This window comes from Bos mutus, chromosome 23, assembly GCF_027580195.1.
Source record: "Bos mutus isolate GX-2022 chromosome 23, NWIPB_WYAK_1.1, whole genome shotgun sequence".
NCBI classification, from domain to species: Eukaryota; Metazoa; Chordata; class Mammalia; order Artiodactyla; family Bovidae; genus Bos; species Bos mutus.
In genome coordinates this window covers 4,370,266-4,385,321 of record NC_091639.1, presented here as the reverse complement: position 1 = coordinate 4,385,321, position 15,056 = coordinate 4,370,266, and the positions used below count along the sequence as shown (strand labels likewise).

The 15,056-nt window shown below is 43.6% G+C and overlaps 1 protein-coding gene across 2 annotated transcripts in view; it reads left to right on the top strand.

Moving 5' to 3' along the window:
• The window catches only part of SSR1 (signal sequence receptor subunit 1), a 30,678-nt gene that overhangs the window by 5,846 nt on the left and 9,776 nt on the right, over window positions 1-15,056 (top strand). The window contains exons 4-8 of one of the 2 annotated variants that reach the window (XM_070361173.1): window positions 819-1,081; window positions 2,834-2,910; window positions 3,666-3,744; window positions 5,097-5,190; window positions 10,080-10,143. In XM_070361173.1, the coding sequence (XP_070217274.1) occupies window positions 819-1,081; window positions 2,834-2,910; window positions 3,666-3,744; window positions 5,097-5,190; window positions 10,080-10,143 (577 nt within the window). Of the gene's footprint in view, window positions 1-818; window positions 1,082-2,833; window positions 2,911-3,665; window positions 3,745-5,096; window positions 5,191-10,079; window positions 12,335-15,056 lie in introns of those variants that run through there. The other variant, XM_070361174.1, reaches the window with a different exon arrangement.

Sequence of the window (15,056 nt, the reverse complement as noted above, 5' to 3'; positions counted from 1 at the left end):
TTTATTGAGAGCCGACGTTTTGAGTATTTTGTGTGTGTTCACTGAATCCTAACGGGAACCCCAAGAGAAGAGTTGCTAAACTGATTCAGAGGTCACTGCTGCTCAGGGTCACTCTCAGTGAACAGGCTGTGAAGACGGTTTAGACTCAGGTCCATCTGGCCCCAAACCTGTGCTTCAGCGGATTAGTAGCTCTGTAAATGATTATTGGATACTTATTATAGGAGATTATTCATTTGAGGGGCCTTCTCAAGCTCTCTGTTTTATTCCCATGTACATTCCAGCTCTATGTCTACAGAAAGTGTGATTTGATTGAAAGGTTTTTGTTTTCCTAGTTTTTTTTTTTTGTAGCTGCCTCCGTGGGTCTTAACCTTCAGATCTGCATTCTGAGTAACTGCCTAAAGTAGATAAGGGTTTTTTTTTAGCGTCTGACAGACGTTACAGTTTGCAGGTGAATCTCAGGTGTCCCTTCCCTGTCACTCTCCTCTCCACTGTCTGCACAGCCGGCAGAGCCTGAGTGGCGCCGCTGGTGAGCTCTGCACCACGCGCAGCCGCCCTGGGGGCCCTGACTGCGGCAGCACAGCGCCCGCTGCTCCTGGCGACTTGGCAGCTCCATTGAGCTCTTCAGTTGGAGCGCTGGCATGTCAACAAGGGTTTCAGCTTACACTGAAGCTGCTGGAGCACGGCTGCAATGTTCTCCTGAAATGGGTTCTGAAACCAATTCCATACACAGCAGGAACAGACGTCAGAATCCATTTGTAACGTCTGTGTCTTTTGTACCTTTTAAATGTTTTCTAACCTTCCTCTTTTTTGTTTCGTAGATTTTCCAGCAAATAACATTGTGAAGTTCCTGGTAGGCTTTACAAACAAGGGTACAGAAGATTTTATCGTCGAGTCTCTGGACGCCTCATTCCGTTACCCTCAGGACTACCAGTTTTATATCCAGAATTTCACCGCTCTTCCTCTGAACACGGTCGTGCCGCCCCAGAGACAGGCAACCTTTGAGTACTCCTTCATCCCCGCAGAGCCCATGGGGGGCCGGCCCTTCGGTCTGGTCATCAACCTGAACTACAAGGATCTGAATGTAAGGCCCTCCTTAAGTTAGGGGCGCGTGAGGACAGTTGACGTCTAAGTACTATTGTGTTTATTCGTTCGAGTGCCTGTTTGGTGGTTGAAATTGATGGGCAGCGGGCAGGCAAAGGTAGATTACACATATCTGTCTTTGAGTCTGTAATGCAGTGGGCCAGAGGAGTGTAAACAGACATCACGGCGTGACAAGTGCTGCGTCCTGGAGACGAGTGAGTGCAGGCTAGGAAAGTTCTGGAAAAGAAAGTGGAATCCACGGCTTCTTCAGGTGTTCATACATATTCAGTGATCTTTGTGCTTTCTGTCACTTGCATTTTGCCCATTTTACTACTACTGGGTGTAAGTTTTAAGGACTTTCTGTGACTATTTTCCTGTCATTTTATACACTCATAAAATATAACCGAATATTTTTAGGATATTAAAAAGGCTTATGGTTTATGAGACCCAAATAGCCTCTCGGGCGTCTTACTCCATAGTGTAGGTGTGCCCAGTGAGTGAGTGAGAGGAGCCCACTAGGGTTTTGCTGCCAGGAATTGACCTCCAGATGCCAACTGTTAGGTCCTCCTTCAGATGAGAGCACATCTAAAAGGCTTTCAGGAAAGGAAATCTCATCCTTTGTGGAAAGCTTATTCAACCTTCTCATCACCCTAGTGTCAGTGTATTTATCTTACGTCTGCATTAAATTTCTAATGCTACCATTAAGTTTTCCTTTTTTGTTTTTTTTTAAACTACTTAGTAGAATGTGGAAAAGATTTTTCCATCTTTTTTTTTTTTGGCTGTACCTCCTGGGCTTCTGTGATTTCAGTTCCCTGACCAGGTTTGAACCCGGGCCCCGGCATTGAGAGCACTGAGTTGTAACCATTGTACTGCCAAGAATTCCCCTTCTTATTTTCAAAACAATGTACTAAATTTCCTCAATGTTACAGCTTAGTAGCTTGCAGGATTATATATTTCATCTTGTTTTTAAGCAGAATTAAACTTGATCCAAAAGCATGCCTGTAGTTTCAGCTCTGTTTGAATGTCTGTTTCATCTTGGTTTGCTAATCGAAAGATCTTGAAATAAGACTTAAACCGAAAAAAAAAAAAAAAAGACTTAAACCGTTACAGTTCAGCAATAAATAGTGACAGTTTGGAAAAGTATTACCTCAGTGCTTCACACAGAACACGGAGCACGGCTGTGTGTTGTCCCAGTGAGTCTCATGTATTTGAAAACTGAAATTGTATTGAGCTGACAAAATTATTTTGAGACCACCAAAAAAAAAGATTTTGATACTGTGAATGTCACTGACTGTTTAATGTAAATTGATTTCCAACCCATTGTCAGTATGGACTTGACTTTTGTTCAAGTCTAGTTCTTAAAACAAGGCTCTACTGCAGAATGCCCACGTTCATGCTTTTCCTTTCTTGTTTGAAGGGTTACATACAGCAGAAGCCAGGGCTTCTAGCTGAAGAGTGTTCTGTGTTCTCTGCTTCTTTCTGTACGTTTTACTGTGTATTCACTTCCCTGGTTTCAAAGAAAGTGGGGACAATTTTAGCAAAGTTGGAGTCATTCTTTGTTTTGTAGGACAAAGTAACGTCATAATGTTGAGTCCCTGACTTAGTACACTTAGGCACGACTCTGTTGAGTCTTAGGATATTGTAAGTGATTAGAGAGCTGTAGTGCATATTAGGATGACAGTTTGAAGAAATCTTACAGGCTTTCATTATTCTAGTGCATTCCAGATTTTTGTGATTTATTTTTTCTTAACAGGGTAATGTTTTCCAAGATGCTGTCTTCAATCAAACGGTTACAATTATCGAGAGAGAAGATGGGTTAGATGGAGAAACGTAAGTGAGTTTTGCCGGATGTAGATTTTGGTCTCAGAAGGCAGGACTGGGAGGCTCGCGTCTCATCCTGGTGTTTCATGGTGAAAATGGAGCCTGCTGTGGATGGGGTGAAATCTTGACCACTTAACTCTACACTTTAGATGATTCTCACAACAATGATTAATAACAGCACGTTAGGAAAGGTGGTTAAAACTAACAAAAATTGATTTAGAAAGATAGTTCACTTTTTGTTCTTCCTGTCTTTAAATTGTTTTACAGTCAACAGCCTAATGGAAGTTGCATGCCTCCAAAATTGTTACTGAAAATATATTAGGAGATTTTTATCTTGAAAAATGTATTCTTCGTGAATACCGAATCATTTTTCAGTGTATACTTGTGATTCACAAAGAGTAGTTTCTAAATAAAATCGTGCAAAATCTGTGAGGAACAAAACCTAATGCATTTATTTTAACTGAGCTTAGAATATAACAAATTATGAAGTCATTTATTGTAGATCATGTGCCTTTTGGCAGAGTAGGGGGAAGACTAATTGATGTTAAAGATAAAGGTAAATTCATGAAACTATTACCTTCATCTTAGTTGAATTTAAAATATTTTACTTTTTCCCCACAAATTGTTTGGAAAACATACGTTGTATTAGAATTATCATTGCAGTTACCTCACAGGTCTTCTGAGTTAAACTCAGTTGTAGTTTTAATTAGCTGTGGTATTTCTTACGAACTGAAGCAGGTTTCTGTCTTCTCCTTTGACATTAGCATATTTATGTACATGTTCCTGGCTGGTCTCGGGCTGCTGGTTGTCGTTGGCCTTCATCAGCTCCTGGAATCTAGAAAGGTAAGTACGCTTGAACTAAGCAGCTCCTGTTGGGGTCTTCCGAAGTTGGTACAGTGCCAAGTACAGTCTCCATATTTGTGCCTGCTTGCTCTCACTGTGGGTTTATAGATTTACACCTTTTTAAAATGAAGCTTGAAGATGAGACCTTGGGGGTATGTTTGGGTTTGTTTAGAATTTTCTGCCACATGCAGTTAATGGATGTGTTATTTTACTTATTAGCCATGCAGCTTCTTGATCATAGGGCCCATTTCTAATTAGCAATTAAATGAGTCTTGGTTTGAAAAAGAAAGAGTGAAATTGGCCGAATTTTGCTCTTGCTGGAGTAGTGAAGTGTTAGTGTTGAAGGCCCTCGTGTGGTCATGGCCTCCTGGCTTTGAACACGGTGGTTAATTCTTCCCCTGCGTCCTCATCTCCCTCTCCTCCCCACCCTCCAAACAAAAGCCCCAAAATGGAATAATCCATACTGTTCCTTTCAGTGTGTAACATGGTTTGTGTCAAATATATTGATGTCCACTGGCTCCAGACAGTTATTTATTAAGCAGTTAGGCAGGCAGTTAAATCTCTGTGATATTGGTAGTACATGTTAAGTCATTATCTTTTAAAGAGAAGTAGTGCTTAAACGTTAATTTCCATCACTTTCATTACCTCATTTTCATAAAATAGCATTTTTGCTATAAATTTATGTATTAGGGATAAACCATTTTTTTCAGTTGTCTTTCTGTGTATTCAGATTGAGTTTTCAGACTGTAATTATTCGGTTTCTTATGTAAATAATTAGATGGGGTTTATTATTTTTTAAAGAATAGGATTGAAGGGTAGAGTTCCGTCTCTTTTCTTTCTTGGAGTTTTGCTGCAAATACTCAAGGAACAAAGATGGAGGCTGTTAGCTTAACTGAGATTGCATGTTTTTGTTTTATTTATACCAGCTATTTAAGTGTATTTAGATACAGTGCAGGAATCTGCATGCAACATTTCAGTAATTACCCCACATTTTGTTGAATGTGAAAATAAATGTATTCTTCAGATTCCCAAAATGAGAAAAATCATTGTATAAATAGTAGTTCTTACTTGGTCTACCAGTTGTATTAACATATGAAGCCTTAGAGCAGAGGAAAAGGTTAAAGACTGGAAATAAATAATTGTGAAGACTTATTCCTTATTCTTTATAATTGCTGTAGATATGGTTTCCCCCTGTCTAGTTAAAAAAATAATTGAGGAATACGTTTTAGAACTAGCAGAGAACATGTTTATCTAAAGACAGTTCAGCAGGTAGCTTGATAGAGGTCGTTTTAAATGACAGTAATAAAACGCTGCTGGGGCTCCTGTAACGTGGTGCTTCTGTGTTCTCTCAGCGCAAGAGGCCCATTCAGAAGGTAGAGATGGGAACCTCGAGTCAAAACGACGTCGACATGAGCTGGATTCCTCAGGAAACTCTGAACCAGATCAGTAAGTACTCAAATTTGGCTGGAAATTTTTCTCTTAAATGGAAGTAAATGTCTTAGATTTAGCAAAAAAAAAAAAAAGCCTGGTTGATGCTACTTAGCACTTACCTTTTCGTTACTTCTGGAGTCTGATGTGATTAATGAATGCTTTACATTTTTACTGTGTGCTGTATGTATACTTTTAATTTAGAAATACTTCCGCATCTGCAGTTTGTGTACAGATGTGTGAGTTCTCTATATTCCTAACCTTTCCCTATCTTTTTTTTCTTTCCTGTTGCTTCAGTGCAGAGTAGAAGAGGTGAGGCAATTAATTTTTTTAATGGTATTTGATACAGTATTGAGAGCTCTTGTGCAGCATGTGAATATCGTATAGTAAGTTTAATGAACAACAGTTTTCTACCACTGTTTATTAGAAAACAAACTGCCAGCTACCCACTGTATTTGAAAGAATAAACCTACCATACTGCCTGAGAGTTTATCTAATATAATTTCAGTTTTATTATATATGCAGTTGGTGAAATACTAATCTGTATAGGAGAATGTAGTTTTTTTCCTCTCTCTCCAGTGGTAAGCAGACTTTTTAAAAAACATTATAAAAGCAGTATGACCTCATTTTTTTAAGGTGAAAAATTTCACGCCACCTGCTGGCTCCACCAGTCCCATTTTCCATGAGTCACTGTGTTCACGTGTTACTCTAGCCGGTTTCTACACGCGTGTCAGTGTGCATGTCTGGTGCTTCTGTGTCTGTGTTCATAGGTGGGATCGTGTGGCACATGGTTCTACAGCCTGAGTTCTCGTGCCTTGGGTGTCTCTGTGGTGATTACTTACATACTTACCTCGTTTTTACCAACCATATAGTATTCTTTTACAGTTCTTTTATTTAAATGTGTTAGGATTGATTAAGCCTGTTCGGTGTTGAAGGATAGAACAGTTTCTGTTTCCAGGGTTTTTTGGTTCTTAAAATTAATTCTCCAATGAATATTCTTAAAAATAAGATGATGGGATAATTTTCCAGATTGAGGTGTAGTTGACATGGGACGTTAGTTTTGCATGTACACCATGATGATTTGGTGTTGATGAAGTGATCGTGTCACCTAGTCGGCACCATCCCACACAGGTGTTTCCTTATGATGAGATGAGACCCTTTTGCGGTATGCTGTCTCAGCCGTGTCCAGGTGGCAGCCCAGTCGCCTTCCGTGTATCAGATCCTTGGCACTTGTACCATCTGGCCCCAGGCTCCTATTTTGCCCTCTCTCCACCCGGGATAATTTCCTAAAAGAATAGCTAGGTCTAAGCATATGTATGTCTTTGTGGAAAGTATTCCTGTTCCCTCCCCAAAGGTGGTAGTGTCAGCAGTGTATGATGTTTCCTGTTTCTCTTCCTCTCTCACTAATCATCCTCAAGTGTTCAGATCAGATCAGATCAGTCCCTCAGTTGTGTCCGACTCTCCGCGACCTCATGAATCGCAGCACGCCAGGCCTCCGTGTCTATCACCAGCTTCCGGAGTTCACTGAGACTCACGTCCATCGAGTCAGTGATGCCATCCAGCCATCCCATCCTCTGTCGTCCCCTTCTCCTCCTGCCCCCAATCCCTCCCAGCATCAGGGTCTTTTCCAGTGAATCAACTCTTGGCATGAGGTGGCCAAAGTACTGGAGTTCAGCTTTAGCATCATTCCTTCCAAAGAAATCCCAGGGCCGATCTCCTTCAGAATGGACTAGTTGGATCTCCTTGCAGTCCAAGGGACTCTCAAGAGTTCTCCAACACCACAGTTCAAAAGCATCAATTCTTCGGCTCTCAGCCTTCTTCATAGTCCAACTCTCACATCCATACGTGACCACAGGAAAAACCATAGCCTTGACTAGACGAACCTTTGTTGGCAAGGTAATGTCTCTGCTTTTGAATATGCTATCTAGTTTGATCATAACTTTCTTCCAAGGAGTAAGAGTCTTTTAATTTCATGGCTGCAGTCACCATCTGCGGTGATGTTGGAGCCCAGAAAAATAAAGTCTGACACTGTTTCCCCATCTATTTCCCATGAAGTGGTGGGACCGGATGCCATGATCTTCGTTTTCTGAATGTTGAGCTTTAAGCCAACTTTTTCACTCTCCACTTTCACTTTCATCAAGAGGCTTTTTAGTTCCTCTTCACTTTCTGCCATAAGGGTGGTGTCATCTGCATATCTGAGGTTATTGATATTTCTCCCGGCAATCTTGATTCCAGTTTGTGTTTCTTCCAGTCCAGCGTTTCTCATGATGTACTCTGCATATAAGTTAAATAAGCAGGGTGACAATATGCAGCCGTGACATACTCCTTTTCCTATTTGGAACCAGTCTGGTGTTCCATGTCCAGTTCTAACTGATGCTTCCTGACCTGCATACAGATTTCTCAAGAGGCAGATCAGGTGGTCTGGTATTCCCATCTCTTTCAGAATTGTCCACAGTTTCTTGTGATCCACACAGTCAAAGGCTTTGGCATAGTCAATAAAGCAGAAATAGATGTTTTTCTGGAACTCTCTTGCTTTTTCCATGATCCAGCTGATGTTGGCAATTTGATCTCTGGTTCCTCTACTTTTTCTAAAACCAGCTTGAACATCAGGAAGTTCACAGTTCACGTACTGCTAAAGCCTGGCTTGGAGAATTTTGAGCATTACTTTACTAGCGTGTGAGATGAGTGCAATTATGCGGTAGTTTGAGCATTCTTTGGCATTGCGTTTCTTTGGGATTGGAATGAAAACTGCCCTTTTCCAGTCCTGTGGCCACTGCTGAGTTTTGCAAATTTGCTGGCATATTGAGTGCAGCACTTTCACAGCATCATCTTTCAGGATTTGGAATAGCTCAACTGGAATTCTATCACCTCCACTGGCTTTGTTCCCACATGTTTAATCTATCAGTATGCTATGGAATGGTACCTTATTTTTCATTTACAGTTAAAATGAGGCTTTGGAGAAGGCAATGGCACCCCACTCCAGTACTCTTGCCTGGAAAATCCCATGGATAGAGGAGCCTGGTAGGCTGCAGTCCATGGGGCCGCTGGGAGTCAGACGCAACTGAGCAACTTCCCTTTCACTTTTCACTTTCATGCATTGGAGAAGGAAATGGCAACCCACTCCAGTGTTCTTGCCTAGAGAATCCCAGGGACGGGGGAGCCTGGTGGGCTGCCATCTATGGGGTCGCACAGAGTCGGACACGACTGATGCAACTGCACACATGAGGCTTGGCTTCAGATGTCATGATTGGGCACTGGGTTTTGCGGGGGTTAGGGGAGTGGTGAGGTGGTGGTTTTCCTCTGGAGACTGAGAGGCGTGGTATATGCATCAGTTTTCTTTGCTGAAATGAAACGCCACTTTCTGGGCTTTTGTGGCGTTTGGAGCCGCTTTCCCCAAAGCTGGATGACTCCAGGCCGCTCTCTGTTTCATGTGTCTGCTGCTTAACTGATGGGCAGACAGGTGGGTGGGCAAGGTTCTAGACTCACTGTTAAAGGTAAGCTGGAGCGGGCCGTTCTACTGTTGGAGTGAAATTCACTTGTTGAACAAATAGGCTTTGCAGGTTCTTAGAGACTTTTATCGTGTACTTCTGTATTTAAAACTCTGCTGCAGGGGTTGACATTGGGAGTCAGTAATGACCATTTCATATCTATAGTAACAGCTGTGTCCACGTAAATGGCTGATTTCTGAAGTATTTTTGTTGTTGGGGGTGGGGGGTGGTGAAGACTAATTAATTAGCTATTATTATTTATTTTAAAAAATAAAATAGAGGTAGAAAAGGCAATTAATTCATAGTCTGGCGTTTTTGGAAACCTGGTGAAAGTTGTGGGCTTTCTTCACCAGAAGGTGTGTCTGTGCTTGCTGTCAGGCACCGACCCCTGCAGCCCCTCATCACCAACCTGCTGCCTAAGCACAGAGGCCAGCTCTCATGTGATACTTCAGGCGTTTAATTCTTAAGCACAGTCTTTAGCTTGTAAACATTCGTTGTAAACGTTTACTATGTGTTTTTTATACTGGGAAGATAATTTGTAACTTACTCCATAAAGAACTTACATTCCTAATAGGTTAGGTGCTCCTAGAAAATAAAAAGGACAGTGGTCAGAGAGAAGACAATCTTTTACTTGTTAAATAAACTTCAGGATGACTCCTCCCATCGGATGAAAGTGAAAGGAACAGCGCCGGTTGTTTGGTCTAATTGACCACACTAAGACTGATGTCAGAGAAGAGGCGAAACCCCGCTTGTGGAGAATGGTTCTAACACTGACACTGTTCTGTGTGGTTTCCTCTAACCTGCCGTTCATTGCAGGTGGTTTGTGAAACTGCTGAACATTGTGCCAAGTGCGTGGTGCTGTGTCTGTGAATCCTGTCTTAGTTTGTAACCAGTGTCAGTTGTTTATGCTGTTTGTAAAGATTGTCCTTTTGCAGGTATAAACATGCTCAGCTGTAGACTGCAGGAAGATTTTGCATGGTAGCTTCACTGTCACCGTGACCAGGGTTAGACCTTTCCCACCCTAGTTGCAGAGTTTTAATGGGCAGTCATAATGGCCTGTCAGTTTCAGGTGTACAGCTAAGGACAGAGATCTGTGTACACTGGGAAGTGGTCACCGCAGTAAGCCTTGTCATCATCTGTCACCATACAAGATTACCCAGAAAAGTGTGTGTGTGTGGTAATGACCTCTAAGATTTACTTAGCAACTTATAAGTATGTAGACTTTTCATTTTGAGTTAACCTCTTGAAGGACTTGAACATTCAGTTTAGAAACCTGTGCTGGGTAAGAGACGTTTATTGGTGATGGTCTTCTTGCATGTGTGTTATTTTTTGAACTAAATGGTAAAATTGAAGAAAAATGCTATTGAATTGAACACATTTATATAGTCAGGCAAGTTAAAACTTCCTCTTTTCTTCCAGATAAAGCTTCACCAAGAAGGTTGCCCAGGAAACGGGCACAGAAGAGATCAGTGGGATCTGATGAGTAAATGTTCCTTTGTGCAACAGTTCGGTCTTTACTTAATCCGCCCTAATGTTTTTCGGCCTGATGGGAATTAGTGCAGAGAAGCCATATCACCATAGAAGGCGGCTACTACTTATGTGTGGACTGAGCAATCAGAGTCTGTGGCGATCATATTGCTGAAAATGCACTGCATTTATTTTTCTAAAGTAACAAATTTGGTTTTTTTTAAACCATTAAAATCTATGTGTGTGCGTGCGTGTGTATGTGAGCAGTTGGTCTTAGCAGAATCATTGCTGGCCTGCCTGAAGCAGCCTTTAGAATACTAAACGTGTGCATTGTCTCCTCTTGGGCATGTGCTGACATTTTCTCCCCACAACTCATCGCTTGCCCAGTATGATTGTAGAGGTCCTGCCTTGGACTGTTAACAGTTGTTTCTTGTTTAGAATAGCTCACATCCCAACTGCTGATACAGATGTGCGGGTTTTTGCTGTTTTACGGCTAGTATTCTAAAGGCGCAAGCAGGAGCAGCTGCTTTTAGCAGTAACGTTGTTGGGTATTTTGCTGCTGTTTACTATAATGCACACCTTCAGAAACCTTCCCCAGTGAGTTAGGCAATTTGGGGATCTCTAGCACCAAAATTGTGAAACATGAAAATTCTGGTTTTGATCCATAAAACCAACGTCACTGTCTTTTAAAAAAAAAAAGAAAATGGTACCTTTGTGGAGACTGAGTTGTTGTCCGTTGTTCTGTTTCTGACCCGAGAGATGCAGTGGAGTGGCTGAGACCACTCTGGTTTTGTTTTTCCCCTAAGAGATCGTTTTTCTCAACCGAAGTGTCTTGCTTAAGAAACGTTGCCTTGGTCTACAGACTAAGCAAAGTTCTAATAAGAGTTGGATAATTTTTAATGGTTAACCAGTTGTTTTCTGTCTAATCTTTGGGGTATTTTGGTTATTGATTTTTTTTTTAAAGTTAATCTGAAAAACTCCAAAATCTTAAGCACTTAGAATCTCAAAACCAAAATGAATTGGACTTCATAAAATTCCTCTTAGTCTCCCTTGTCCTTGACGGTAAATTAAGTTTGACATTGTCAGACTGGGTAAGCACCAGAGTAAAATAGTACAAACAAATAAGAGGCTTTTCCCCTCTGTCCTTAAGCCATATTCTTCTACATATATTTTGTAAGGAAATGGTAAATGAAGTTTTAGTAGCTGTTTTATTCCTGATCTGTCTTCATTATAATGAACTTAATCCCTCTTTATTATAATTCCCCCTACACCCATGCTCACACAAGAAAATAACAGAACAAAAATGAAAAATCTTTCCAAGTTGCTTAAGTATTTAAACATCTGAGCCAAAGCTGACGTCAAGGAAGCGAGTGACTGTATAGCTGTGAACCGCTTTGCAAGCGGGGCTGAGGTGTCAGATTAACTGCATTGGCTGTGCTGAGCTGTGACTTTCTGTGCCTGTGAAACAGTGTTTGAGTTTTTAATTGGGCTGTACGATCAATAGTTTACTTTGGAAAAGCTCTGTGAGCTCTAAGAAACTGCATGGGTTTTACTTTGATGTAATATAGGAGACCCTCCGCCTTCGGAAGGAATATATTTCAAAACATTTTTGTGAATGTCCCAGGTTTGTGAAATTACAGGGATATAATGAAGTGAGGTGTACTACAAAATTCAGTGACCTCTACGGAGCATTTTATTGAATTCCTGGTGATACTTAGGCAGCGGCAAAGCCAGGCCCGGTTACGGGTGCCGGGCCTCTGGCTCGTGAGTAACCTGCCTTATGTACTAGCCCTTCCACTTCTGAGGTCCAAATTAGCGCACGGAAACCATCTGTCATGTTTTATTTTCTTAGCATAGATTGAGAACACTTGAAAATTCTTAAATCCTCAGATGCCAGGGGTCTCTGTAGTGTCAGTGTTTAGCAGAAACTAACTCCATAATGAATGGAATTCAATTCCACACATGGTTTGTTCAAGCACACTTAATAAGTAGCCTGTTTTTTTAAATGTCTTTTTTAAATGTAAATATTTGGATGAAGCTTTTGTTTGTTTTGATACATTAATTTGCTGCACCAACCATGGTTTCAGAATTCACCTTTTGAACACCTTGGTTCCAGAGTCTGTAAAATGAACTGAGAGTCTTGTGTGTCGAGCCTGTCACTGGGACTTGTGAGAGTAACGTGTTGATAAAGCATGGATCTCACCTCACGTGTGCAGCTGCATCGCTTATTTCACGGTCTGACTACAGGGACTGGAGAGACTTCCTCTCCCGTGAACTCCGAGGTGGACGCCTGGGGATAGGAGAAATCAGAAGGGAAGGATCATTGATTGACTTTAGTTTTTAATTTTAAATAAGTGTCAGAAAATAGTCACTTTGATAGGAGAAAAAGGCACATTTAGATCTTAAAAAATTAAAACGCTCCTGCCCCAAAGGCATGCTCGCTTTCACAAGCCTGAAGCTGTGTTTCGGTTCTATGCGGAAGCGGGAGTGGGGTGACCCGGGAGCCCTTCTTTAAGGACTTGTGATGTTCTAGAGGAGCAGGCGTGGATAACCGTGACACGTGTGGCTCTCGCACAGCACATGTCTCGTGTGGATCGGTGATCCCCCTTCCCATGGCATGAGGGAAGACTAGTGCATTTAAGTAATGTGATTTTTCTTAACCAATGAACTTGGCAGTACACATCATTTCTACAGGATTTTGCTAACTTACACCCTTCCATTTAAAGACATTTCCAGATGTGAGGTAGTTTACCAGAGTTTTGGACAGCATCATTTGTAACTGTAAAACCATTAAATTCATTCTAATTTTGTTAAGTAAAGTCCTACTTTTCTTTGAACTAGTATCCCCAGCTTAGTGAAGAGCAGCCTGATGTATAAATGAGACCCTGGTTGTCTAGGGAGCGTTCTAGGTTCTCTAGTCAAGCTGATTGGTATTGGTAAGATCGTCATCCTTACAAGAGAGCAGGCAAAAGTAACAAAACTTGGAGACTGACTTGCCAGCATCTGAAATTTCTTCGGGATTCCTATGATTTTATCCTTTTACACAAAAGGCTGGACTTTAACAGTAGTTAATTACGTAATCTGAAGTTTTAGACTTTGGAATCATGTAGGAGTATGACTTCCCTGGTGGCTCAGCTGGTAAAGAATCTGCCTGCAATGTGGTAGACCTGGGTTCCATTCCGGGGTTGGGAAGATCCCCTGGAGAAGGGAAAGGCTACCCACTCCGGTATTCTGCCCTGGAGAATTCAATGGAGTGTGTAGTCCATGGGGTCACAGAGAGTTGGACACGACTGAGCGACTTCACTTTCACACAGGAATACGACTAGGGTTTAGGCTCCATTAAGGCGGCAGGGAAAGAACTTAGAAAACGTCAACCACATGCTGTGTTCTGCTGGGCCTTTCCGTTCATCTCCTAAACCCTCACAACAGTCTGCTGAAAGGTGACGCTGTTCCTTTTACGCACCAGGAAAAAACCAAACCTCCAGAGTTGAAGAAGTTCGCATGAGGTTACAGACTGCCTCTGGGGTTGGCCCGACTGACTCTACGACCTTCACATCCTTTTCCCTGCGCCGGGGTCAAGGCGGAAGCCATCAAACCAAGCACTGGGGCAGCTTACAAATACTGGGTTTTCTAGAATCTGGCAGCTAGCAAGTTCAGATAACCTCACGGTTATTTATTTCAAAATCATGGTGGTTAAAAACACTTCAGGATAGATGTTTGTTTTCAGGGATTGACAAGCTCATCTTGGTGTTGGAGGCGAGAGTGAAGATGCCCGTGCTCTCTGCCCAGGGCGGGGCACAGGGAGTCATGGGTCCCGTCCCCCCGTGCAGATGGGGTTCCCAGGAAAACCGAGCATCCCCTAGAGTCACGTAAAGGACGAGCCTTCCGGTTCATAGATCCCAGTGAAAGACGGCTTGACGGCCCTGTCTGCTGTCCCTCAGGCAGGTGTCTGTGATGGTCACCTTGTGGAGGGGTCTGCCCCTCCGCTGGCCTGCTGCCCCCAGCTTCTAGTTCACAGTCGTGTGGAAACCTAATGGGGTCTAAAGAAGACAAGGAAACGGGGCTAGCATTCCCTGGCCGTCTCCCAGAGAGAGGACTGGTCAGATGTTGTCCTGTGGATAAGCCAGTTCGCAGTTCCGCGAGGTGCCTCGGAGGGGTTGGGGTCGCTGTGGTGGGCCAGCCAGGGGGTCGGGACACAGGCGGCCCTGGCCAGGAGCCGGCGGTGACCGCGAGACGGCAGCTCGTCCCTCGAGGCCCAGCGGGTTTCCTAGACTGACACAGGCCTGTGTCCTTCAACGTTCAGTGGGTTTTTTCTCTTTAAAACTAGTTTAGGATCCCTTGGGTCTGCTTAGGTTCAAATCCCATCGCCCTCCTTGGTTGGGGGCCCTGGGCTCTGGCTTGGGGAGCCTGCCCCCTGTGCCCCCAGGGTTGTGGTGCTGAGGCCCCGCAGCAGGTGACCGGGTGCTGCCGCGTCGTGGGGACACGAGGCTGAGGAGAGGCGGTGCTCCGGGGTGGCCTGACGGTGCAGGTCTGGGGGGACAGAAGTTGAACGGTGTTCGTTCTTAACGAGAGCGGGAACGCCTTCAGCTGGACGCGTCGGGCGGCCAGCTCTGGCTTTAACCGTGAAGGGCCGCCCCGGGAGCTCTGGTCGTTGGCCCGGGTGGGTCCGCACCTGCGCGCCTTGCTGAGCACGAGCGCCCCGAGTGCCGTAGCCGCCCCAAAACGCTCCTGAAAGCCCCAGCGGAACGCCCTGCGGCCTCAGGCGCCCGCCTCAGCCCGTGTGTCGGGACCCTCGCCCCGCCTCGCGCCTCCGTACGCGCCCCCTTCACCGCCTGTCCCTCCTGTCCCTCCTGTCCCTCCTCCAGACGCCCGTCAAGGCGCTTCCTCCACGGCCGGGAGTCAGGGTGCCCGGGACGCCGGCTGCGACTC